At 43.6% G+C, this 27951-nt stretch overlaps 1 protein-coding gene across 1 annotated transcript in view; it reads right to left on the bottom strand.

Moving 5' to 3' along the window:
* Positions 1–18905, bottom strand: part of MTHFD1 (methylenetetrahydrofolate dehydrogenase, cyclohydrolase and formyltetrahydrofolate synthetase 1) — a 42038-nt gene extending 23133 nt beyond the window's left edge. The window contains exons 1-10 of the mRNA XM_069783254.1: positions 18743–18905; positions 11132–11216; positions 8738–8797; positions 7975–8028; positions 7467–7603; positions 7243–7343; positions 6780–6916; positions 5477–5588; positions 853–980; positions 93–190 (exon numbers count right to left, since the gene is read on the bottom strand). Of these exons, the coding sequence (XP_069639355.1) occupies positions 93–190; positions 853–980; positions 5477–5588; positions 6780–6916; positions 7243–7343; positions 7467–7603; positions 7975–8028; positions 8738–8797; positions 11132–11216; positions 18743–18783 (953 nt within the window). The 5' untranslated portion in view covers positions 18784–18905. The remainder of the gene's footprint in view (positions 1–92; positions 191–852; positions 981–5476; positions 5589–6779; positions 6917–7242; positions 7344–7466; positions 7604–7974; positions 8029–8737; positions 8798–11131; positions 11217–18742) is intronic.
* Between the last annotated feature and the right edge of the window lie 9046 nt (positions 18906–27951).

Here is a 27951-nt window from a genome sequence, read left to right as displayed (position 1 = left end):
TACATGGATGCCCCGTATTACGCAAAGATTAGGAACAGAAGTGAATACTATACTGCATGAATGCTGCCAGAGGCTTCATTTGAAATCATTACCTTGGAACAGGCGTCTTTAGGATAAGCTGGTTATATTGGATGTTCCATTTTCCAGGCTGGAACTTCTCCAGAAAACGCTGTGCGCTCTCTACTGTGCTCTAAAATGAGAACGAGAAAGCATTATAGCAACCACCACTGTATGAACCATGCTGGTTAACAAAGAGACTCAGAAAGGTTTTCCCTTCCCATCTGTCTCAGTTGGGGATTAACACAAACTGCTTTGACTAAAGCATTTGCTAACAATCCAAAATGAGACTCTGCTCGTAGTTCTCTTAAAAGAAAAAAAAACAAACCACCCTATCCATCTACCTATCTATCTTCCAGCATGCTGTATTTTTGGAGGTATTCTGCGCCAGCAGGACTTCTTAAGCAAAGCAGGAAACAGAGGGAGCTGGCTTATACTGTTACTCTCCTCCTTTTTACCCAATCACCCTACAGATAGTTTTAGAATTACAGCAAAGCACTGTAAGACAAGCCCGTTTCTCACCGTTTTGAGAGAGCACACTCAAAAAAACCAAACAAACCAACACCCCCAAAACCCAACCAAAAAACCTCTGTCCTAACAGTTCCTTAAGGTCCATCATCTTCCTCAGTTAACTGAATCCAAATTGTTTAGACTAGAAGTTGGAAGTCCTAACTAGATCTCTGTAAGAGCAAGAAGGAAGCACCAGTTGCTTTGGTAGCATGCTGACGGTCAGCAGAACATACCCCAAAGGCAAATGTAGAGGAGATGACCAGCAGCCTCAGTCTGCCCACGTACCTGCATTAACATGGCCACAGTCATAGGCCCAACGCCACCAGGAACTGGGGTGATATAGGAAGCTCTTTCCTTTGCTGTACTGTATGCCACATCTCCTACAACTCTTTTTCCACTGGCCTTTGTGCTGTCTGGGGATTTACAGAAAAAGTAAGTTACACATCACATTTCACCAAAACAACAGAGGCAGCAGCAGCAATTGAAGCTGAAGTCTTTTCCCTCATTGGGGTAAACAAAACAGAAGCTGAATACCCAGGAAACTGTAAAGAAGGATAAAAAGTTAAAACAACATCACAAGATGAAGCTGTTATCATCATACTTCACTCAGAGAGTGCCAACAGCTCATGCAACATATCTTCCCATTAAGTGCCATTTGTCCTCAGCCAGACAGATCTCCCTTTTCTTGAGGATGCAAGTATTTGCTCAGTGGGTGGCGCATGGCCTACAGGACAGTGTAAAGATGACTCCAAAACAAAGGCGGGGGGACCAAAGCACAGACTAAGTCTTACATCTTTGCAATAATAAAACACAAATGGGACATACAATAAAGAAGTCACCTGAACCATCCTGTCACCGCTCCCGCTGTAGTGCTCTGAAGGATTAGTACAGCTTCCAATTTGAAGGAGATACAGACCAATGGTCTAGAAGTAGTGAGAGAAGAAACATGGCTGACTTGTTCCAAAAACCCAGGTTTACACTTGCTCTGTTCCATTTTGGAGGACATCTAGGCCTTACTATTGAATAAAATCACCTGCCTTTACAGAAACTGAGGACAGATAATGCTGAGCTTTTCAATTACTCATTGCCATTCTAATGATGGGCCAGTAAATACTGCAGTTCACAGAGATCAGAGGCTTGACAAAACAAACCTCACAGGTGGCTTAAGAGAGCTCCAGTAGAATAAGCCCCTTTCTCTCTGGCAAAAAAAAAAAAAGCTGTATGCTGCTGCACTACATGACCTGACAATTCAGAAGCAGATACAGCACTTTTTACCAGTGGTGACCTTTAAGTTCAGCCATAAGGAGAGAAAAAGACAAAAGGTATTAGTAAACTAGCACAGTCATCTAAGGACCTTGCTGATTACAGACACAGCATATCCAAAAAAAGAAAATTTAAGTTTCTACTGGAGTGGCAGATTCTCATTTCAGATATAAGGACTCTAGGGGAACTTTTAAGCAGTGTGAAAAACCTGAAGATAGCAAAAGCAGCTCCTGCCAACACTAATTTTTAGCTGCATTGTTACTGACAATTAGCAGCTTGGATGTTTTGCTGTGTTTGTGTTTTAAGCAACACTTTTGCTCCCTAAAGTTCAAAGCCTGAACAACATCACAGTTGTTTAACAGTGTTTCTACAGCCACTGTCAGCTTTGCTGCCTGAACTGTAGACCAATCTGACCTTCCAGCCTAAGGACCAGTTTAATTAAGGTTGCAAAAGGCAAATAACAATATTTTCTTCCAAGGATGCCAAGCAGGCTTACCAGCCACCCTGGCCAGGAAGACTCCAGGCCCAAGAATGAAGAAAACAAGTGATGAATTAGGCACTCCAAACACAAACAGCTAATCTGTTACACAGACACAGTGATGAGCACAAACCAAACAAACCCCCAGTCCCTGCATCTGCACCTCACACCAAGCACTGCTGAGCACAACTGAGGAGCTATTCAATTACCTTTAAAATATTCTTTTGAAGGAAAGCTCACATACAACACTTTCTACCTCTCCCCATAATTTCACCTTCTCAATATTCATCAACCCACTCTTAAAAAAAAAAAAACAACCAAACCACAAACTAGTTACAGAGAGAATCAGTGACACTATAACCATTCCCAGTGCCTGTGTTTTCTTTGGTCCAGCAGGTACCCAGCTGGAACACGTGAGAGAGAGCACCCAAGGACTTTGAGATCAAAGAAGTGAAGGACATGCCTACACATATGGAATGAACAGGTATGATGATCTCCATCTATCTCCAGAGACAGCTGCATGAGGGATGGCCTCAGTGCAGATTCTGGACCGGAGCTAATTCACAGTCCTACTTGTGCCAGACAAGGCCTGGGAATATCCACGTGACTTCCAAGCAAATTTGCGCCAATGTACATGCAACTGTAACATATTTCTGGTGGATATATGACTACAAACACACAAGACCATACATGACCCTCATCTGTAAAACATGAGGCCACCTGCCTGCAGTCTGCTTCTTTTTCTGGACACCACTGGGAAAGATGTTTCATGAGGGATCCAACACAATCCGATCTTATAGGCCTGTGATGCCAACTTGATTCCCAGTACATAAAGATACAAACAGAACATCAAGTCAAGGCTTTCTACATCTTTCTAGCTCCTCTGGTGTCTGAAGAGCATAGCACCAAGATCCACAGAGGCTGATCCTCCTTTGCTGCTCTCATATCCCACTGTTCAAGGTTCCCTATTGGATAGGGCTGCAAAATCCCATAGCAGAGGAGGACTTTGAACAGGGTTGCTTCCTCCATCAGGACTCAGAGAGGGACACTCCAGAGACTATGCCATCTCTGGGAGTATCCTCCGTCTGCACTGCTCTCCCTTCCTGTAGCAGAGCAATTTCTACAGGCCTGGAATAAGGCCTTCAGAATATCTGCTGAACTAGCCCTCCAGCTGCAGCAGTGGGGAGAGAAAGACAAATACAATCCAGTTTGGAAAGGGAATAAGACACACTTGTCTGCTCTCATAGAGGTTTCAGGAGATCCTCTCTTCCTCTCTACTTGGAGACCTGGAAGAAATTCTGTTCAGCTGTAGTACACATGAGGACAAAGCCATATGTGCATAAACTGCCTATTCTAGCCTCCAAACTGGCAGCCTTGGGAGTATACAGGCTGCCCTCCATTCAAAAGCACAACAGCTGCATTTGCATGGCACTACATGGCTATAACTTTTTTTAACTCCAACTTGGCAAGCCTGCATGAAGTTAATGTCCTGATATGTCAAATCATATTGGGATTTGCCCATACAGGGCACCCTGACTTGCAAAGTGTAGGCATATCCAGAGATTGCCATGTCCCCCAGCTGCAACTCACATCTACACCTAGGAGGCACCTAGCTGGGTGCACTTACAGCTATGGTAGGATGTATGGCAACTGTGCTATTTCTCTCTCTGTCACATTCAAAGCACCATCACAGCAGCAATATTCTATCTGTACAGTGATGTAGCTGGAGAGGCTAGGAAACTAGCTGCCATTCTTTCTGTAGCATTGCAATTCCTACAATTCTGGCACTGATTTCCCAAAAGATTCATCTGAAAACTTTTTTGCAACCTATCAGAAGGGAAGAAAGAGGCAGGAAAACTCAGCAGCTTCAGAAAACCACAGAAAAAAAAAGGCTGTGGCATCCATCATTTTGAAATCTGACAACTGCCATGGTACTCTATCAAGCACTGATTAGCAAGTCTCACAACGCCATTAAGCGTATTGCCATGCAACATTGACTAGGCTGGGTGTACAAGAAGCTCAGATCTCAGGGCACTGCCCAAGGCAGACTAATTGCAGAGAAACAGGGATGTGTCCTCAGAGATGCTATTCACATCAACCCTGAAAAAAAGGTCATAACCATCATATGTCAGAAACACAATGGTAGTTTTATTTGCAACATGTTTGTGGGGGAGCCTCCAAACCATTCTGCTTCATGCAAATCAGCAGTGACCTTGTGGGTTTTGGCAAATTGCCCAAGTTTGGGTAGCTTGGCACAAATACATCAAGCAACAAACAGCAACAGCAGATGACTTTTTAATTTTAATTAGACAAAGGACTAATGTTTTTAAATGCAACTCAATGTCATCTTTGAGGAACAAGACTGCTGAACAGAAATTTCTTTACATTCCATTAAATAATGGCAACAAAATGACTGATTAATTATGAAAACTACCTTTTAAAAGCCTTGTGGGCGTAGCACAGAGATAGTTGGATGGTGACTAATTTTCCATATCATTCAATATCTGTAATTTGGATTTTAAATTAGATGAAAACAGAAATTGCCAGACTGTCTGTTCCTCCTTTACAAGGAATGTGTAGCTAAGTGAAATGCTACCCTAAAATCCTTTTGTTAAAGCACTTCATTTTATGCCAGAGCCACTGTCACCAATACTCCTGCAGAAGCTGCTTTGTTTCAAGACAACAGCCATTCAAGCCTAAGAAGTTAATGTTGCAGTTCAACAAATCCACAACTACTTTAAGGGACTGCTTGCCATTTATGTATTTCAAACAGAACAGCTTAGTCAGATCTAACTGCAAAGCAATGACAGCAAAGCTGTGCGCTTATAAGTGACAACAGCAGCAAGACTTCACTATGTAGTTAGGGCAAATTACATGGATATTCTGTTGTAATATTTCCTAGGCCTCTTCTTTAATCTAGTAATCATCAGCCTCATTGAAGGCAGAAACAAAACTGCCACTGATCTGCTTTGGGACATTACTTCAGACCAACCGTTTTTTTTATTCTGGCATCTTCAGAGGTTGTCATCATTACCCAAGACAGACTTTAAAGAGAAAGAAGTCCACATCCACTAGAAGCACCAAGGAAACAGTATCCATGTTCTTACTTAGCAACTGCATTTATATACAAATAAACACATCCCCACTCTTTATACATTACCCACGCACCTGGCACATGGTTAATTCCACAGTCTATTACGACTGCACCAGGTTTGATCCATTCACCTTTTACCATTTCAGCTTTACCAGCTGCAACCACCAGGATATCAGCTTTACCAACCTACAAAAACAAAACCAAATAAACACCTCTGTATCACACCGGCAGTGGAAGAACGCAGGAGCTGCTTCAGCAGCAACTTAGATCAGCTTCAACTGCAGTGAAACTGTGTGCTCACCCATTGCCATCGGAGGGATGGAAGGGTGTCAGCAATTAAAGGTAGCTAGCAGTTCCTTGGCAGGGATAAATCCCTGCAGCCAGAAATTATAGCTTATTTTCACACTCCTACCCTGAACTATTGCTAGTCAACACTTCACAACCTCCTTTGAACTTCTCCATGATTCCCAAGTAGATCATACAGACTACTTTTAGATAAAATTAAAGCCTTTGCATATTCTTATCTTCCTCCCTTCAAATATCCCTGCATATTCAGCTGCTCTTTTCAATGCTAGAAATATACCCAGCACTCATCAGACAGCAGCCAAGAACAACCCCTGCACAGAAGTCTAAGCGGCACTTCACTTGTGGCAGCACTGTCTTGCGGTTTTTATGTCCAGGACTGTGTAACATGCAACTCCAGGGAAAGCTGATTGTAATTCAGCACTAATATTCATTCACACAGCACTCAGTAAATTTGACAGATCTGGTCACAAAGCTGGTGCTAGAGACTCTGACTAAAGCTTCTCATCAGTTCTTGCACTGCTTCATTCATGTCTGCTTAGGAAGCTGCTATCCCTTGGAATTTTTTCTTTTAATCTTCAAGGGAGATAAACTATTTTTAAGATTTCATTAAGAATTAGCACTTCAATTGTTAATAAACCTAATGACAGTCTTATTGAACAGTAACTCAATGCCATGAAGCATTGCCGTGTTTCTGATCTTCTCTGTGAGTTATATTCAAATACACCTACCCCCTTTTCAGCTTTAATACTTGCGTACAGAGCCTGGCAGTGTTGATTGCTCTACAAAATCGAAGTAGGTGGCAGCACAGCAACACGCTATTCCTGTCACTCTCACTGCTAAAGAGAAAATGGTACCAACTCCCAGTCACAGAAAATAGACTGAAAAAAACAACTGGAGAAAACATTTGGCCTAGCATTTCCCAGCCATTAAAGCAAAAGACCACCTGGCCTTTTTGGAAAAAAACAAAAACATATACTGTCTTGCAGGCCACTACATAAAGATTAGGAAGGGATGATTAAATTCTCAGCACTTGCCCAAAGAAAAAAAAAAAAAAAAAAATTTTGTCCTTACCTCCTCAGCCAGCGTCGAGGTCTTTGAATGGCAAACGGTTACCGTTGCATGATTCCAGAGCAGCAAGTCATGCATGGGAGCACCAACGATCTTACTGCGACCAATCACTACAGCTCTTTTCCCTGCAACCTGGATGCCTGCATCACAAAGTTAGGAGAAAGTAAAAATAGGTCATTGTGCATCCTAGTACGAATTAACTCAAATGGGTCTGGAGTCTTTTGGTCAGTTTAAGTCTAGTCTGGCTACTATTTTTCTTCTGGGCTGTGTGTGATAGGAAACTGGAGCTGGGAGGGAGGAAGGAAGGACCATTTTAAAACTAGTTCTTTTACTATCTGAAAAGGCAGAGATGAAATGTGGCATCTCAAAAAAAGTTTCAATGTGAAGCACAGCCTTGCAATGTGCATAATTTCTCCTCTTATTGAAGACTACTGCAGTAATGAATAATGGATGGCAACCTCCTTACCTGTCTGCCTGATAAGTTCCATGCATCCTTTTGGTGTACAGGGAATAAAGCAGTCTCCAAGGTCGCCTCTAGAGAGTTTCCCAGCATTGATGCTACTTAGGCTGTATTTTGAAAGAATAAAGGCCAAGTAAGACTCTCAGCCTCATGATCACCATTCCAAAGAAAAAAAAAAAAGTTTCTTTCTGGAGTAGCTGTCATGCTCTCCAGGGGTGAAGTCAGTTTACCCATCTACATCCTTCTCAGGTGCAACAGCATTGGTTATTTTTTCTGTATTGATGGGTTTATCAGAGTCAAGTGGCAGCTGCACTATAAAGCCATGAACAGCAGGGTCTCCATTCAAAGAGGCAATGCACTTGAGGACCTACAACAAGTAAAGACCAAAAACCTAATGGCCGTTAAACTGAAATATGACTGATGCAAAGGAAAAAGCACAATCCTATCTGGATTAGCAGACACACAGAGTATGTTTAGTTTTTCCACCCAAGAGTATAAATGACTCACATTTTTTATTTTTAGAAAGATACCTGTTAAAGTCTCTAAATTTTACATTGTAGTGGTTTAGTTTTCTTTTAAAAAATAAAATAATCTCAGCAGGTTCCAGGTTTTTTTTCATGAGTTAAAATTTATGGACAAGCAGTCTTTTTTTATAAGATGAGAGGGCAAATATAAGTTCACCTCTTGAGCTCAAAACCAAAATTATGTATTTTTTTCATTATTGGCTGTATTACTTACATCAGCTTCTGTTGCTGTGTTTGGCAGTTTTATGTGATTGGCACTGATCCCAATCTGCAAATAAGAATACCAACAAATGATCTGATTTCTGAATTGATCTGGCTATTCTCTCAGTCCAGCCCAGCCACAGCTACATTCTGTCACATTTCCCAGGTCTATCTCCTGTTCCTGTGGCTACAGTCCTATTATTTGGAAATACCATCAATGAAAGAGAAGAAAAAAGCTGAGTGCTTCGCTTGCTTAGATTGGTCCGGTCCATACTTCAGCTGTCCTATTCACCTTCTGACATGAACAAGGTCATCTGGGCTTGACAGCATACTGCCTTGAAATGCCAGCAGAGAAGATGCCAGCTATCACCTAGGGAAACAGGGACTCATCTACGTTCTCGGCCCTGCTGTAGCATGCAGCGTACCACTCAGTGACAGATGCAAGGGAACTGCAGGTACAAGACATTCAGGGAAGGTAAGTGCATGGCCACAGAAAGGAAAGACAGAGCATCAGCACTTCAGACACACATAATCTAGGAGATGATCACACAAAAAGTGGCACCAACCCCCACTGTTGTTACAGGAGTACCCCACTTGGCTAAGTGTCAGGTTACACACCTATACCACTTCCTTATAACAAGGAATTCAGGCCAACATTGGTTTCTCCAATAAGAGCAAAGCTTAGACAAAACTATTTGATTTGCATCTGTTTTTTCATACTCAGATTTGACCTACTGTAGGAGGATAAAAAGAAATATTAAGAGTTTGGGCATTACCTCAGCAGCAGCCTTCAGCTTCATATTAATGTAGAGGTTTGAATCATCCCGATTTCCAACCTAAGGTTGAAAAGACAGTTGAGTCACGCTGCAGTGTAGAAACCAGCTGAGATGGGCTTAACCCTTAGCTTCCTTGGCTTCCTTTGAGCTACACCAAGGAGACAGAGGTATTCTTGAATAACTGTAAAACACACTGATAGAGGCTATAAGTAGCTGGAGTTAACAGGAAAAGTGTCCTTTCAAGTAAGAGGCAGCTAAAGACAAGTTGTCTGATCTCCTGCATAAACACTATTTACACCTGTTGAAAATAGAAACACAGTGGTCTCCAAAACAGAAAATACTGCCTGCTATCTCATCTGAGAAAGTCAAACCTCTAGCTAATTAACATGATCAGCAGGTGCCGATAACATCCAATTATCTGATTAAGGCTTTCAGAAAAGTTGGACCTCTTTGATACCCAGGAATCTTAATTTTATGCACATACGTATGCCCTGATGGAGAGATTTCTTCCACTGCTGTTTTGTACCTTGAGAATTTTCCTGCCAAAAAAACCCCCAGCAAAACAAGAACAAAGCAGTGCACAGAGAAAGCAGCAAGTGGAACAAACGCCTGTAGTTTTTGGCAGTACTGGGTGACTACGGTACAATTGTATTTCAGAAGATTACCTGCAACATCCAGTATGTTCTGTTAAAGGTAATACTCCTTGTAACCTTAAGAAAATAAGGGACAAGTAAGGAAAAGCTGATAAGCACCCTGTTCCCTGGTACTTGGGAGCTATCCCTGGTTCTCACCAGAATACAGGCTGCAGGGGTGACTGCATTACCTGATCACCCAGCACACATTAGTTCTTCTTTCCAAGGGTTAGACAAAGGGGCTGTCTCCCCTTTAAAGTCTGCTGGGTTTAGGAAAAGGTATACCTCATACAGGGCAGAAAAGAAGAAAGAGAGCAGGCATCAGATGTCAGCAAACAGACAACATATATTCTGCAAAAGAGGACATTACTGACTACAAGACAAAAAATAAAGATTAACTAATTACTCTTTGAGCTCAGAGGACACCAGATACCTCCCAAGAAAAGAGCACATGTTGTGTGGGGTGCTACATATCAGAAACAGCTAATTGTCCTAACTTAACTGAAAAATAGACAGCTGAGCATATCAGTATTAGGAGAATTCCAAGCCCAGACCATTTGCTGGTTTACAAAAGTGTCAGAGAGCCAAAGAGCAAACAGGTTGTAAAGGACTCTGAGACAACCCAGGATTGAAGAGAACACAGGCCAACCAAGAAAAAATTCCAATAACGCTAGAAGACAGCAGTTTTTGAAGACAGTTTACAAGGTCAGCAGTTCAGCAGCTTCCATCAAAGTATTCCTTACTAGATTTTAAATAAAACACCTTCCTCCTTCCTTCTAAACACCTGAAGACAAGTCTTCTGTAGAGATAATCTTCTTAAAGCTAATGGAAAAGAAAACCAGAAAAAACCAAACCACAAACAAATTTGTTCCTGGCATTGAAGAGGAGCATGGTCTTTGTATACTATAGTGGTCTCAGCACTGGAATCCAGAGATGAGAATTGCTCTTCAGGAGCCCAAAATACTGAATAAGAACAGAAGCCACTTCTGTAAGCAGCCACGTTCAGTCCATCAATCCTTTGTGGCCACACAGTTCCTTCCTGCTACACGACACTTGCTACTGCTAGTCACCTTCTGATCCAAGCACAAAGAGTTTCCATTTTTTACAGCTGCAAGGAAAGAAACCCCACCACTTTAATTCTGCCAAATACAGGCCAAAACCCTGTACTTATGAGTCCTTTTCTCCTCCCCAAGAGTTTCTGTGTAGACTCTAGCACTTACTCACACTTCTGACAGACATCAAATTTAGCAATGGGATTTTCTTCCATTCCCTGCACTCAAAGTGTTCTTGGTCAAAGGTGTTTTCGGTTGCTTTTTTTGTTTTTTTACCCTTGCCTCTCCACATTCTGACATAACAGCAGACCAAATCCCTTAATAAACACCCCATTTCAAAGATTTCTGGTACAAATACATATCTGAAAGCTGACAGGCTTTGGGCTCACACAAATGCAGAGACTTGGAATACAGTCTACAAGCACTGCTTCCTCTTAAAAGGCAAGAAGCCTGTTCACCATTTCACAATCATAACGCTCAGAGAACTGCAAGGGTCTGATGAAAGAAAAAAAAAAAAAAGAATCAACCCCAAAATGTTTCTGTGCCTAGGTACTTGGGGAAAAGACATCACAGAACTGTGTTACCATCTCACAGGGAACTCTGCTATTCTGTGCCTTATAACATGTTACCATTTGCACATCGATCAGCTGTGTACTTACCACTGCAAAGCAATACAGATTTTCTATAGTTGTCATTAAAGAAAACAATACCTGCAAAATTGCAAGTCCTGGTCTGAATCCCGGAAATTTCTCTTTCATCTCAACAACTTGCTGCTTCAGTCTCTCTCTCACTTCTCTGAAGATGGAAAAAAAACCAACAAAGTAGAAGTTAACCAAGGGCCTGAATTCTCATACAGTGATAAGTCAGGAGTTGAAAAGATGACAGATGGGCAGACTGGCAAGCACATACTTATGCCTGGAGTACACAGGTCCCAGCAATCTCCAGATAAGATTAATGTCCATAAATCACTAAGACACTTTGGAAGTTTCATTCAAACTTTTTCTTTTTTTAAAGTCCACTTTGTGCTTCTTTACCCTCCTCCTCACAGTCTCATAAGATACAAGGGTAAAAAAAAAAGTACAAAATATGGCATGGAAACTCCTCGGATTTCAAATTCCCTACTCAAAAGCAAAGCCTCTTTCCACATATGCCATACCAAATCTACCTGTCTTCCACAGGCACCAGTCAATACGGTCACACATGCTGTCTTGGTAAAGGATAATGTACCTACAATGGTAAAACCCTGGAAAATTGCTAAACAAACAGGAGGTACCCAAAGATATACCCCTTCTACAGTTGGTCATTACTACATGCTTCTATTTCCTGCCTGCTTGGCCTAACCCAGGCTGGGTAGGCTGCAGTCCTAACTCACCTTCCTGCCTCCAGTCTGCTTCTGTGCTTGCCAACACGCATGCAAGAAAATGCCCCCAGTCCCAGATTCCAAACAAGGCAAAGATTTCTCCACGGGAGCAGGAAGGAGAATGGGAGGTGGACAGAGGTGAAGCAGTGAGGAAAATTAGCTAAACCCTGGTACACAGCTCAGATCAACTCTTCAGTGAAGACAACTTTAAGGATACAATTATTAAAACAAATCTTTGAAACAGAGGCATGACAGGATTCACTTATTAGTTAATCTAGCCCAGTTGTGAACTCATATTGAGTTTACTATGCAATGTTTTAGAGATAACGAGTAGCCATCACTGATAAATTAGCCACAGACAGCTCAAAAGCCAGTCACCGCCCTCCCCAGCCTTGCAACCCTCTCTAATTTCTCCATCACTGTCTGGCCTCACATGCATGATCCTTCACCAGGGAAGGTGGTGAGGAAGAGGTCCTGGTGGCAGGCCCAACATACTCTTTCAAATTTGAAATTCTGCCAAAAGCCTGGGTGCAGCCCCAGCACCACTGCTCTGTCTCCTCACCAGAGGCATTTGGGATTCAGAGAGAAGAACTGGCCATTCATGCCCATCTGATGGGCATCTTCCCTCCACGGAAGGAGGCTGTGGCACTTCACTGCACATGTAGGAGATACTCAAGAGGCAAAAGCCAGGTAAGCAAACCTCACAGGACACTAGAGACTTGACAGGTCTGTCCTCCTCCATGTGATCTCCAGCCTGTGTCCCACCCACTATTCTCAAAGAGATGAGAAGATGCTACTATCACGTTTAGCAAATCTGCCCTGCTCCAAATGCCTTACCGTTTAAAACACAGATGGTCTCCTTGTGCTCCTCTACCCTCAAATCAGTATCACAAGGTCTGCTACTTCCCGAGTGGAACCAGACTTCCCAAGACTGGAGGAGATGCTGTTGGTGCCAGTTCATTAAAAATTCAAACAGCAAGTGTATGAGGACAGAGTAAGTAGCTGATGCCAGCTGGGAGGCTGCAATTCCTGCCATATAGGGAAATTGCAGGATGACAGATAGCCGGTGAAGCCAACTCTACCCTGCAAATATGAGCTCCAAATCAGAAATGCCAGAGGCAAGAAGAAAGGGAAATGGAAGCAGCACATGGCTCTGCTGCAACTCAGCAGCTCTGATCCCAGAGGACAGTTGTAGCTGGCCCAGCCAGAAGCAGCCCTGAGGCTGTTCTAAGTCCCATCTTGGGGAATCACACAGCCTGCTGCTCCATCCCGAATCATGCATCTCTCCTGGTGCCCCCTGAATCACATGGTCAGAGCTCTGCTGCACCTGAAGAGCAGGTTCAGAGTATTTATAGGTGTTTGCATCTGGCCAAGCTGTTCAAAGTCTCTTAACAAGCTTCGGTTAAATAAATTGTTTGCAATTTTACTTAAGAAATAGTAGTTCCTAGGCTTCCTTTAGCTATTACCTCTGTAAAAGACTTGACACAAAGTCTGGCCTGCTATGACACTGTTTTCTGGACTCATCAGCCTTGTCCTAGCAATTCTTCATGCTGAAGTGACAGAAGTTCATCTGCTGCATAGCAAAATCACCAACTGCCTCTCCTTTCGCTCCAGCTGTAAGCCCCTAGAGAAGGCACCAAACCTACTGCTGCAGACACAACAGGCCCTGAGCTCACGAGCAGCCCGTAACAACACAGTGATCTCAAGAAGCGTCACCACTGTGCACGACCTCTGAGCGGGTGCTGCAGGCCAGCTCTTTGAGGGAGCTATTTCTGAGAACAGCCTCCAGTGTTCCGGTAAGAAAAGCACAGCACTGGTTTGTGGCTAGCAAAAAAAAGAAATGCAAACAAACGTATCATAATTTATGATGCGGTAAAGCCCTCCGAAGGGACAGTGAACTGGAAAGGGTCTCAGCTCTGGGTTCTAATTTTAATCCAGTCTTCTCAGTGGAGGAGAAACAGGCCCACCCAAGGGTCTAGTTTTCCTCTGTGAGGCAGGGCTGTGGCGTGCTTTCACCCCCAGCAGCCATGACTGTTCACATATTACGATGCTGTCATTTTCTGTAATTAGGCGCTAGCTCACTTCCCCTTCAGTTACTGAAGAAAGGTAGCATGCACAAACACATAAAGTGGTGCTGCCAGAGCTGATTTGCTTTAGGAGCCTTGAATCAAGAAATCACTTCTTAGACAGCCACCTAGTGTTATGTACCACTGCTCTCTAGTTACCACAAAAGCCACAGGTGCAAAGGTCTGAGAGAAAAGTAAGGAAAAAAAATATTCCTTGTTTTATCTCTGCAGACTTAAAAATACAAAATAATCTTTGAAGCTAGCAGCTATTTAGTGATACAGTTTGCAAAATTCTATTGTGGACTTCAGGTCTTCACAAAGATAAAAGTTCATGTTGATAAATTAACAACATTTTTATTTGCCGTATGAAAACACTTTGAAGTCTTCAAACATAAATTTGCAATTGTCCATGGCTGTTCCTCCAAAAGCCTCCCCTCTGACGCTAAGATCCCTCCTGTGCCCACATGCTCTTCCACAAACAAACTCATACTGCAAACAAGGGTCCAGGGTCCACACAGGTTAAGGACAGCACATGGCTCTAAGCACACAGTGCAAAAGCCACCTCCAAACATTAAAAAAAAACAACTGCTAGCCTTTCTTTCTCTAGACTGCAACAGTGGCTGAATTTAAATTAAGTGAATTTCCCAGAACAGCAGAGGACAAACCACACTCCTCCAGCTCTGTTGTAAATGGAGAGAGATGCACAGCTCCCATGCTAGTGCCTCCTCAGGCAGACCCCACCACTACCCCTATGTGATTATATACACGCAACGGCTGGGGTGGCTGTGGTGCGAGCATACACGTCACCATACTGAAGATGACTTCAGGCTGTGTTTCTGTCCCTTCTCTGGGTAATAGGGCCCTGGGCCTATGTGACTATTGCCAAATGTATGAACTGGCAAACACCTCCTTCAGAGACAATGATGCTCTAGAAGAGGTCTGCCCCCAAAGAGGAGTGTTTGGCCTCACTGCCTGGATCACAGATTTCCCAAAAGTTTCAGAAACCTGCAACAGAAGTGCTCTTGCTGCTGCCCTCCAGAAATGGCTCATGGTCCTCCCCAGGTCCTGCACCATCTTGGTCAGGGCTGTGGTCCCTGTAGCCATTCCTCCTTAGAGCATGCAGCACTGCCACTGCTCACTTTCTGTTGCCCCCATGAGAAGAAAAGAAACGAAACTGGAGAAGGGGAAGCTTGTCTCTCCACACTGCAAACCTCCCCGGCACTATGTCCTAGCTAGCAGGACAACTGCTTTATCTTCAAATACTGTGAAGAGGCTACAAGCAAGCATGCCACAGAACATCCTACTGGCACCCCAAAGAAGAGACAGAAAGGAGTCTCTCCTGGGGAGAGTCACAGGTTGGCTGTCCCAATGGAGTGGCACTGGAATGGGAACTGCCTTGGTAAAGTCTATCTGAATGCTGCTGGTAATTTGACTGATGGTTCCAGTTGATGGAAGACACTGTTTAGAGAACAGAGCTGGAATCTGTTCATAAGTCTCCTGCCATACCACTGCACGATCCTGGCGCACTGTCATTATCTCATAGGGGAATTACTTGCTTCTTTCTACCACTTCCACACTTCCATAGTTTTTAACCACTCTTTCAGTTGTGTCAGCTCAAATGCTTGTCCGAGGACTCTTGAGGCCAGATAAATACATGAAGATACTTTTGCTTTTTTATAGGCTTTTTTGTCATGTCCAGAATGCTAGTCCAATGAGGGCCACAAAATGGCTGAGCTGAAGAAGCAATCATTGTAGGGGATGGGATAGGCAGCATTTGAGGAACATCTCAAATGTGGCTGGCTGCCAACAGAATAAGAGAGTTTAAGTTTCACATAAAGCTGAGTCTTTAAAATTTACACAGAAGAGTTTCCCCCAAACATTAATTAAAATACCACGAACTGTCATGACCAGCTTCCCATGCTGCAACATCAGTCACACCAATCAGGTCTGCATCCCAAAACCGATAACACATACAACACCCAACTATCAGGTGATTTAATCAGAGGAAAATGTAAGAGAAACAGATAAGGACTCAATCCACCTCTGTGGGGCTGCAAGCACTCCAGACAATACTCTAGGCTACATCTACAATGGTCTGTATTCACAAATACAGATATTGAGATTTTCTTCCTTCCACAAAGGGGACATGGCAACCCCCTACAGGTTCTTTCCCTTAGGACTCCCCCTTTCCATGTAACCTGGTGCTGATGCACACAGATGACAGCACTGTGGCCCTGCTGTCCACCAGACAATGTTTTCTCCTAGCCTGTAACCTCTTTGGAGCAGAGTCCCATTTTTTTAATTCTGTGTCTGTACAGCACCTAACACAAGGGGTTCTTGCTCATATTTGGGCCTGCTTGGTGGTGCTGAGCAGTACTGGACCACTGAGTTCACTTTCTAGGTGTGAGCTAGCTTTATCTCCTCATCAAGTTTTCCTTATTTGTAGAGACAAGGAAGTTCTCTCTCAAAGTATTTATTCTCTGTACATGTTTCACAAAAATAAGAATGCCACTATCTACCTGATTTTTGTTTAAATAACTGACATGACTCTGAATTAGGTATTTTTTTCACCTCCCTTTGGCGAAGGGGTGCTTGGTGGCAGGAGAAGTTCACAAAACTTAGGAGTTTTGATTTAAAACACTCACAGAAACTCAGAATCATGTAGCTGTAATACTACTTGATTGATTCACCTCACCTGTTAATATTTGACTTACAAACAGTTTTCTCAATTAAAGGATAAAATAAGAAAAAAAGCCCCCTGAAAGACAGTAACTGAAATACTGCAATTGAGTCAAGTCAGAAACTCTCCCTTTCTGCAACAGGCAATTCAGTTGAAAATTCCTAGAAAAAAACACATGCCTATCACTGCTTCTGCTGCCAGACTCTTGGCCTGGGGGCAGACTCTAGACAAGGAGAATCCTCTGGACCAGCACTTCTCTAGAGGATCTGGAAGAAAGGGACAGGTATCTGCAGGGCAGAGAGCCCATTTCCTTCTACCTCCTTCAAGTACTCTGCTAGGAAAAATCAGAACTATGTAAGGCCCATTCCTGGAGAGCACACGATGGGTTTGCTATACTGGACATAAATACAGCAGAAATAAACCAACTGAAGGAGGGCAGCTGTACAGCTGCAATTACGTTTCCATTTCATGTTGTCTTCGGGTCAAGATTTGAGGCCTTTGAAAAATGGGTTTCAGCCAAACATCTTGGAGATGTGCTGGAAACCAAGTAATCCTTTCTCCTGTATGTGTCTATTAAAAGCTTATGCGTCTTCCCAGGTATTTGCACAACATCACAAAGGTCCTCATCTCTGAAAACAGCTGCCGATGTAATACAGAAAACAGAAACAAAAAAAAAAGCCACCACTGTATCTATAAACTGAAAGAAAGAAACAAAATATGCACTGCAAAGGAACCTCGAATTTTTAAGGTGAATGCTCAGAATTCCTCCTAAACACATTCACTGTACTCAAGCTAGCATCCTTTGAGATTTCTAGTCACTCTAAAATTGCAATAAACATATAGCTTGAAAGGATCTACTACGCCTTAGGGGCACTTTCTATGCCAGAAAAAGGAAGCCTTGCAGTAGGCAGATGACCACGTACCACCAGCACTGCATATATGGCATGCAGAGTGCGCTGGCTTCAAGACTGCCAAAAGCATAAGGTGTAGTGAAGCACACGAGACTGCAATACCTAAGTGGTACCGGCCCAAAAATTACCAGGTAAAAAATATGCGAGGAGCCTTTCATCATGGATATTGAAATTCAAGACACATTAGGCCTACTTCTCAGACAGAAATGCTCCACTGTCGTTGGCTGTAGATGCGTCATATGCAGCAATACATAACATCGGGTCTAACAACTTTTCAGAGATTTCTTAGGACCATTTCAAATTTACACTTTCTGTCCAAATCCCCTGGTTATAGAGAGAAGGTACAGAACGAACCTACCTAACCAAACCCCATTTGCACGGAGTATCACAACAAAGCATTACCCTTTGCTAAACACTGCATTTTCCTAGGGTTAGTGACATTTGTTTAGCTTTCTTGCCAGATGTGTATGTACAGTAGAAGTAGGAAAAATAAGCAAACTAAAAAGATACAATGCAGGGTCACCTATACTCAGGGCTTGCCAGCTGAGTAAAAGCTGAAAAGCAGAAGGAAGCCTTTTCTTTTAGGGTCTGACAAACCTTTCAAAGAGCTGGACTCCTGTGAGCATTCATCATGACATTATCCAATACATGGATTAATTTATTTTGCTTTAAAAAGGGATGACCAATGCCTGTACAGTATGAACACAGAGACCGTACCCAAAGCACAGACAGGTTCCCGACTCCTGCTCATAAAGCATCCCAAGAGCACCGCATAAATACACAAAAACTGTAAGTCAGCTGGCCACTTCACACCTGCCTGGGCGCTCATCTCAGCGCAAAGATGCTGAGCGAGCAATCGCAAGCCGCTCTGCAGGGCTGATGCTGGACGCGGCCACCGAGACCCAAAGCAGATGCACCGCTGGGTTTCTGGGGGGCAATGCAGCCACGACAGCACTTTAGGTTCTCCTGAAGAGCTTTAATACCACCTTCATTTAACAACTCTTCCCAGTCAGGAAGACGTAAGGTTTGAATGCAACGTAGCGGAAAAGCTTTAGGGTGTCTTCAAACCTGCTTCGTCCCAGCAGACCCAGAGCAAAGGCCACCACAGCCCCATTCTCCCGGCCAGCAGGGCTCGGTCCCCCGGGGCACCCCCCAGCCCGCCAGCCGCACCGGTTTCGTTCCCGACCGCGGCTCCCCACAGACTTTCCCCGCCCGAGGGAAACCCCCGCGCTGCGCTCCACAGCGCCGGGCGCTCGGCGGGAAGGAAGAGCGGGCGGGCGAGCAGCCCGCCCCGGGTTACGTACGCGGAGACTATCTTGCCGCTGAGGATCTCGGCGGGCGCCATGGCGAGGGCGGGGAGGCAGCGGCCGAGCGCGGCAGCGACTCCCAAAGCGTCTGCGGGACGGGTTGCCCCCACGGCTGCCCCACTCCGCGCCTCACGTGCCCCCAAACTTTCGGCGGCCGCCGGCCCCACCGCGCAAGCGCTGCTCCCCGCCCCGCCCCGGAGGAGGCAGGAGAAGGGGCACCGATGGGCGGCCGTCGGCTCCCCTGACGGTGGCGGCCTGGGGGCGGCGGGCGCGGTGACCCCTGCCCTGCCCCTCCCGCCGCCGTGAGGCGCCCGGAGTCCGCCCGGCGCTGAGGGGAGCGGGACTGAGCGGCGCTGCGAAATGGCCGCCGAAAGGTCGCTGGCAGGGGCGCGGCTGCCGGCCCCGGCCCTTCCCGGCGCCCCGCTCTGCGGAGAAGGGGCCTGGGCGGCAGGGTGGGCTGCAGGCACCGGGAGGGAAGGGCGAAAGCTGCCCTCGGAGCTGGGGGCTGAGGGGGTGCGCGGCGGTGGGACGCTGCCCGCGCTCCTGGTGGTGGGCTCTGCACAGCGAATTACTAGCTGTGTCTCTAAGAAAATTGCAAATCAGTATAAGAATAATCTCTGTGTTGCATGTCCTGGGGTCGTGCTGTGATACTCCTCAGTCGTTACGCAAAGAGTGGTTTTTGTTCTTTAGGATTTCAACGCATTTGTCCAGCTTAAAGCCACCAAACCAGTGGCTCGCCAGTGTATAAAGAGGGCAATGAAGAAGAGGGTGGGACTGTGGCCTAATGTTCATAGGAGTTGGCAGGAGTGAGGAACAGGTTCCTAACAGTCGCCTTCAAGGGGTATACTTGAAGCAGGTAATCCAGTTAGGACTGTTGAAGGTGTAGATTCCTGTCAGGCAGCTGCTCAGATCCATGCAGTCCTCTGTGTGTGCTGTTACTTATGTGAACAAGAGCTTTCCTTACTCCACAGGCCAGCGCAGATGTTTCAGGACCTTGCAGAGAAAGTCAGCTTTCAGTGGTTTTCTTACATACAGCAAGTAAGTGATGTGTCCGGCCAGCGCTGGAGATGGGAAAAGCAGTTAAATGTCGCCGAGGCAGACGTGCTCAGGGAAGATAATGCCATGACCCAGAGAAGTTAAGGAACTCATCAGTTTTTCCTGCTGATATCTAGCACGTGGTTAGAGAACAGGTCCACAATTCAATAAAGCGATGATAAAAAGATCAGGGACAGGGAACTGGCAAATAGGGGTTGATGATGGGGTGGACCCCCAGCGTTAGGTTGCTGTTGGGGAGTAGTAGCACATTCCTGTGCCTGTGGTAAAGCAGACCTCGTACTGTTTTGGGATCTAGCCACGTCTGCCACGTGTGGTAGCAGTGCAGCAAAGAAACAGGATAACACCACTGCAAATTAACAATCTATGGAGAATAGGGGTTGGATGCTACAACAGCAGTGTTCCCACTGAGAATCTGAGACTTAAAAGGCCTGTGTGAAGTGCTTTCACGTAGATTTTTGCTTTACATAGAATGCAGAAGTTTGGAAAAAGAAAGTGCCTGTTCTAAAGAGTTTGCTAAGAAAGCATTCAATCCTGCTAGTCCGTAATGTAATCAGCTCACAAAGGGATTTGGGGAACTGTCAGATTTTGAGAAGGGAGAAGTCTAGGCCTTGCAGCTTCTGCCTAGGGCACAAAACTATGAGGAAGGAAATACGTGGGCCCTTCTGTTTCAGAAGCCTTAAGGTTGCTTCTCTGGTGTGCTAGGAGGGCAGTATAAACAATACATAGTTTGAAACTTCCCTGAGGATAACGCTTTTCTTTGTGTTTCCTTTCATAGCCTAACAAGCATCGCCTTTTCTGCTTTTTCTACTCAGAGGAGAGCTTCCTACCTCAAATGGTTAAACCACCTTAAGTTAACAACATGTTGTAATTGTAGGATTAAAGGTCAGAAATTTCTCTTTAAAAGTGACTTGGAAAAGAGGGAAAACTCTGCATTTTGGGGCTTTTATATGCTAAATAAAAAAAAAAAGCTAGAAAGAACTTCTTTTTCTCTTCTTTCATTATGTGTTCCTTGTATTTCCTGGAATGTTCCAACAGGCAGTTGCAGTATTATACAATCAAAACTAAGATTATTCAATTAACTGAGAGAAGGGATTTTTCCAGGCTGCTTAAAATTCTGTGTCTTGTTTGTTACTTCTGTTGCCTTTATCTGAGGCCTGAATGAACTCTTGGGGGAAAAAAACCCAAACTGCGTTTTAAAAAAAATGCAAAAGATGGACTCCTTCAGTTAAAGACAGGGTAAACTCTTCAGAAACAGCTTTTGTCAAAAAAAGATTTGACATGAGATGATAATGTAAAAATACCAGGCAGTAAAAGAAAAAGAAGAATGTCACCTTCTTTAAAAATATTCAGATGACCTTATTTGCAGAGTGAGCAGAAGAAGCTAGTGCCATCAGGAGCTGTGGATTCCTACCCACAGTTGCTAACTTCCACGATTTGTATGTGTATGTGAGCATTAACGTCACTTGCTGCTTCTCGTAATGCCCCAGCTCCTGAAAAAAAGATGTCTCATGATGACAGATAAAACATTGAAAATGACCTGAATTTATTGTAGAGTCTAAAAAATAGGAAAGGAAATAAAAATAATTCCAAACAACTTCTTCTATTATCTCATTATTTTTGAGCCAGATTCTCTTTTTTTGGGAGGGACAGACTCATGAATTTTAAATGTTTATGCCAGAAAATCAGACTAGCTAACCTTGTTTTATCATAGCAGGAAGTTCTTTTGTATTTCTAACTTGTCTCGTGGCAGTCAAGTCCTAAAGCTGAGATTGTTCCTCAGAAGTTGTGTGTGTCATGCCTTTATGTAAGAACATGTTCTTTAACACTTACTGTTAATTGTCACCCTGAGGTCAAAATACTGGAAATGGGGTGGAAAAGGAACAGAAAAGGGATTATGTGATGAGAAATGGCTGAACAGACCCTTTTGCTTGGTTCATATCAGAGCCAAATCCAGCCCCGAAACGCAGTAAAAAAGTTAAAGCTTCTATTCACATACAGAAAATCTCGGAGAAACACAGTGGCAAAGGAGACAAACATTGTGAAAATGTTTACAAAGTTGACAGCAATGATCAATGTTTTATGCTTTCAGTACAATTCTTTTCTCCATATTAATGCAAAAGAATGAGAGAAAAACTAATGCCATGGTAATAGACAGTTCTGAGCATAGTCCGTTTTGTACCAAAGCAGACTTATTTTCTAATGGCTGTTAGGATGAAGGATAAAAACAGTTCCTTCCAGATAGGCTGAAGCCTCAGAGTAAGAGAGACCTCTCTGCTCTGAGTGTTGCCCCAGAACAGTTGTTCTGCCTCACTCACCTCCCTGCCAGGCATCCCTGGGTTTGATTTGGCAACTCCCACAGTTTGATTGTTTACCTTTGCATCCACCCCCTCTTACCCAACATGTCAAAAGTCATGGAGGTTGCTCTTCAAAAAAAGCCATGAAGGCTGTAAAATGCATGCCAGAAAGACTTTCAGTGTTACTGATGAACTAACAGCTATGCTTCTGATGGCACAGGGCCCCAGAAGCTGTGATTTGTTTTGAGAAACTGACCCTGAATCAGCAAACTAAGGAAGAACATTAGGCTTTGCTTCACCTATTAAGTGGGACAGTTAGGATAGCACATTGTCTCCAGTAAAGGAGGAGGAACAGAAAAGTTAGATTAGCTTCATAAACCTTGGTCAGAAAAGAGATTTTGAGAAATCCCATTTGCAGGAGCACACCAGAAAAACAGTATTAGACTTTGATTCTTCAAATGCTTACAGGGAACCTTTCCTGCTTAGAGATGCACCACTGAACAAAGTACGATTGGTTAAATGAGTGATGTTACTCTAGAATGTACCTTATCAACCATGATGGAGAACACAACTTTGTAATGGGACAACAGTAACACATTTAAATACCTGCTGTTGGTCAACTCTCCCTTTGATCAGAAGATGACTGAACTTTGACATAAGGCTTGAGATTGACCTCAATGTACATGCTTTGAAATAGCCTTTATAGCTAAGCTGTGTTAATGTGATAGATAGCACAAGCTAACATTTGTTCCATCATAAAGTGTTTCCTGAGTGTAGTTATCCCCTAATCTGTTTAGCTATCTCATGAGCCCCATTCATTTTAGACATGTCACGGATATAATAAGTTGGTGATGCAGCCAGCTGTTGGACAGGCACTACAAAAGTAGCTGTCCTGGGTTAAGATGGTATTTGCTCTCTGGCCTTCTCCTCAGGGTTCCTGGCCCAATGTCTGAACTAGCAGAACAGGGACTTGGAGTGCTCCTCATCCATTTCAGGCAAAGGCAGACAGATTAATCAAATCACTTCCAAGAGCAGTTTTAACTACAATGAACTGATTTTCTATAAAGCCAGTGAAGAGTACTTTCTTTGTAGGTTTTTCTGGCAGGGGGGTAAAGCTGGTTGTGTCCAACAGAGGCCTCCAAAGTGCTTTTCTGACCTCCGTCTCAGGCTTGCCATTCACTTGCCTACCATGCAGGGGTTTTGCATTGACCGTAGTTTATCTGTCACTCTAAAGACAGCAACAACCAGCTCAGACTACCTCCAAACTTCCATTTGCATTACTATGCCAGTGACACAAATTTGTACATACTTGAGTGCATTTTCCATCAGCTGCTTTTCTTGTTGCTCTTTTAGCTAACTTCCTTCAGATACGTCACATTACCCTTGCACAGAAATCTTCCAACGCTTCTCATTGACCTCTTAGGGATCCTGCAGAAGAAAGATGTCTTGTTAACAGTTTGAAGGATTTTGTGTCACACTTGATTCCACTGAGAACAGTGCCAGAGTGCTTGATAAATATGGGCCCTAGGTTGTCCTGACTCTTTCATGCTAAGAGATAATTCAGAGCAAAGAAACCATTTTCTGAGTAGTCCTCTCTTTCACATAATAACCATTCCTAATACTTCTACAGCACGTTGTGGCACTCCCTGCAATAAACAACAGCCTAATTCACTATCCCAGCCTGCTTGTGAGTAATGTATTACCACATTTTCCAGATAAGGTAACTGAGAAAGAAGGATTAAATGATTGCCTAAAGCAAAACATAAACACAAGCAATGAAGCTGTGATTAACTAGCTTGTAATTTCCAACTCCTCCTTATTAGAGAATAATTAAATATTTGGCTAATAATTTGTAGTTAATGGCTTGTGGCTACATAGGACTTTCCTCCTTTTTTTCCAACTGCTGAATTTCACTAGAAGACTATGAAAAATATAGTTCCAATATTTTCTGTAGAAATACTTGTTACACCAATTCCACCTTTCTAACTGTGTAGGGAGTTGCATGTACTGACAGAGGCAGAGGTAGGCAGGGAGAAAGGTGAGTTTCGGGGCAGCAGGTAGGAGGATGTCCAGAAGACAATCTCTCCATTGCAGTTTAATCTGTACAGCCTCTCATAATTCTCCCAGCCCAAGCAAGAACACCCCTGGCAGAGCAAGACTGCATAGCTAGTTCTATGCCATCTCTGCAAGAACATTCACAGGGTGCTCTCTCAACCAAGCAAATCCTGTTCTTGCAGTGTCCTGCAGAGACAGGAGGAGGGTGAACAGATCCTGTGAAGTCTATGGTAGGGGAGGTCCAAGGCTGATGTAAAACCAGCTTTCCTGCAGACCATAATTCCAGCAATTTCGGTATTTGGAGACGAAAACAGGTAAACGGAGTTTTGCACTTCAGACTTGGGTGATACAGTCTTTATGCGTGTCTTAATATCCAGTTTGAAATACTGAGCGGTGTTTGATGATGTATGCACACAGTTCATAATATGAAGCAGGCTTAAGAAGTTGTACCTTCAATGTGCTTTTACTTATAGCATTCCTGATTCCAATATGTGTCCTTCCTTCTATGTAATTGCCTCTAGATCATAGGACTGTCTATACCAAATCAGACAAAAGGTTGTCTCAGCTCAGGGTTATGGCTCTAATGGTGGCCAGCTGCAGATGTGTAAGGAAGACTATTAGGAACAGGGCAAACAGATGATATTCCTGGTCTCCAACCATTTACAGCTGAAAAAATTTCTAAGACAAACAGGATAATGGAAGTGGGAGAGAAATAGGGTAAAGTTAGGGACAAACAGAACAGTTTGAAGCCCCATGCCTGCTGTTCTCAGAGGTTCGTGAGACACAGATAATTTCCTTATGATATAAAATATATAGGATGTCTCAATTTTTCTCAACACACAGGATCTTTTGTGTGCTTACCCTTTTGCAAAACAGCTCTTGGCCATGGGAGTCTTGGTTAGTTTCAATGGAAACAGTATTGATAAGGTACCTTCACATGCTGTAGTGAATGATTTTTTCCCTTATTTGGTATGTGCGTATTTTTTTCTGTCTCTGGAATATGGATATATTTGCCCACTGTGCTTCATTATCTCCCTATTGGGGTTGTTCATAATTAGACTTTAATTTCTTAGCATTAAAAATAAAGATCCATATTTATTTCCCATTGCCCATATTCGATGACTGCTGTTTGTAATTAGAAAGGAACACTAAATTGAAGGAGGAAGAGCCCTAACTTAACTGCTCTGGAAAAGCAGACCTTTGTGTGATGTGCTGTTCATACAAACAAAAAGATTTTCCTTTCCTTAAAGGTCTCCTAATTTAAGTATTTGGAGCTGAGTTTCAGCTTCTTGTGAGCACACCTTGAAAGGAATTAAAAAGTGGTGAGGCACAGACTATTCAAGTATCTCATTCTTTTTCACTCTGAACAGTATGAACATAAGTGAGCTCACTGTAAGCTTTTTCCAGATTCATTTATATATGTGCCTATATATTTGTGCATGTATTTCCCAGTTTATATGCCTTATATTACAAACCTTTGTATCCCAAAAGTTTGTCAGCTTCTAGTTAGAGCAATCGCATTTCTCTCCTTTCCTTTTTAGCCTAAGACCTGTGTGATTTGTCTGGTATTTAAAACAAGAACCACTACATTTATAAATGAGACAGAGCCTAGCAGAGGCACCAGATTCAGAGATGTATTGCTAACGTTTGCTCTGAAGCTGTGGAGTGTGTCCATTCCCGCATGCTCAGCTGCATCTGAGAAGAACAGCAGTAAATTAACCTTGCAAGTCTGCAGAGCTGTAGTGTCTGTCCTGCACATCTCTGGGTGAAAGATTTCTCAAAAGAACAGCAAGGCTTGCTCATGTCTACTACTGCAAACGCTCTCTGAGCTTTCTGATTCATAAACCAGCTTGAGATCTGATTAGAAAGTCTGTGCCATGAAATGGGCTGTCCTTTGCTGCTATCTCCAAGAGCTTTAAATAATCCTAGCAGGGCAGTGTAATGTTTTGTCCTATGGCCTGTGTAAGCTGTAGCTGGCAAAAAGCACATTAAGGGCTCTTCTGGTCCCCTCCAGCCATCACTTTGAAGCTAAGCATTTTGACATCTCTAGCCTGTGCACCCTCATGCAGTTGCTGTGCTTGCACATGGAGTAGTTTTGCTCTGGAGACCCACTGCAGAGCAAACCATGATGAGCCTGTGCTTAGAAACTGGGCCTAGGGAAGAGAGAGTGACTGATGCTTGCCCGGGCCACAAGAAGATTGAGAGCCTATAGACTTAGTGTGGAACAAGAATATGGTGAGCTCGGTAGGGGGAAGTCTGCTTGGCCTGTGATTCCTCTTTGTGGCCTAGAAGCCTGGAGAAGAAAGTGAATAATCCTTCCAAGAGGAGCTGTGCCAAGCTGTGATGTTATTGGTGTCCCTTGTGCCCACAATAGCAGTGTAGGACTGGCAGGCAGATTCCAAAGGAGACCGAGTCCCCATACTAGGCATACAGGATCAGCCAAGAAGATAGTGTAGCAATGAGTCAACAAGCCAGACAACAGATTTGGCCCTAAGACCTTTCCTGCAGTATAACATTGACACTAGCGTAGGCATTGACCCTGTGGACGTACGTGGTGAGATGTCAGTATAGGACAACATAAGCAATATGGTCTGAGCTGCTGCCGCAGGAACACATTTGGAGCCTGAGTCTTCCTTCCCTTTTCCTTTGAGGATTCAGCAGCATTCCTGGAGCTTTGTGAAAGGATCTGGTGAATGGGGCAAATCATCTTCCCCCTTTATGGACAGTTTTTTATTCCCAGAACTTCTTACTTTCTGTAATTTTTACCAGTTACAGGATGATGAAGGTTTTGTGCTACAGGCAGTCCATGTGGCTTTCAGAGGAATGCTGAGGAGCTGCTTTCCCAGCTGTCCTGGGATCCGAAGAGGGGTGTCTTGACATTTTAAGCAGGAACATTTTCACACAGGACTCCATGGCAATTTGGATTTTTTCTTTAAAAAATCTGATTTCGAGAGAGCATACATGGTGTCCTTCACTCAGGAAGGTGCCCTTCACTCAGGCATTGCAAGCACGAGTGCTCATGACAGAGAAGCGTTATGGCTTCACAGGAGGGGTGATTTCTAAAGCCTGAACAGTTGTCTTGTATTCACTGATTGGGAAATAGAGTGACACATAAGAAAATAAATAAGCGAATTTCTTTTTCAAAGAGAAGAGTGCAACAGTTTTGTAGTATTTATATTGATCAGTATTCAACTGTCTTCACCTATTCCAGGGAGCAGAGAAGTTCAGCTATCACCAGCTTACACACAGGCAGAGAGGAGGAACAATGTTTTGCTTGGGTTCACCACCTCACTTTATGCTTTCAATCTGTTACCTGATGTTGGTGATTGAGAGTCTGAACTCCATGTACCACAAATATATGTACCAATGACAGCATGTATACACACAGACTTGTTCCTGGAACTAGGAGAACCCTGAGTATAAAGGAAATAGTTTATGGAAAATCAGTAAGTGTCGATTCCTGGTGTACTTTCAGGTGACACTGTGCCTTTTAAAGCAGGTGTGAAACAAAGTGCTTGATGACATATAAATATAAGCCTGTTCCCAAATTTGCTTATTAACACTTTCTTATAAGAGGACATTTCCTGGTTGAAATATTCAGATTAATGGCAAGTTTATGGCAGTTTAACTTGAAATGTGCTTACTAGGTAGTGTTTCTGTGCAGAGGAGATGCATGAAGCATGCTGAGACTTAGGGCTCTGAAGAAAATTTCTTTTTCTTTAGCTCAGCTTTGGAAAAAATTAATCTACCAGAGAGCTGCACACAGCCTGCACCCACAGTGCTGCTGAGTGCCCCAAAGTG

Source organism: Haliaeetus albicilla, chromosome 5 (assembly GCF_947461875.1).
Source record: "Haliaeetus albicilla chromosome 5, bHalAlb1.1, whole genome shotgun sequence".
Lineage (NCBI taxonomy): Eukaryota > Metazoa > Chordata > Aves > Accipitriformes > Accipitridae > Haliaeetus > Haliaeetus albicilla.
The sequence above is the reverse complement of the archived record's forward strand: the minus strand, read 5'-3'. Positions and strand labels throughout refer to the sequence as shown.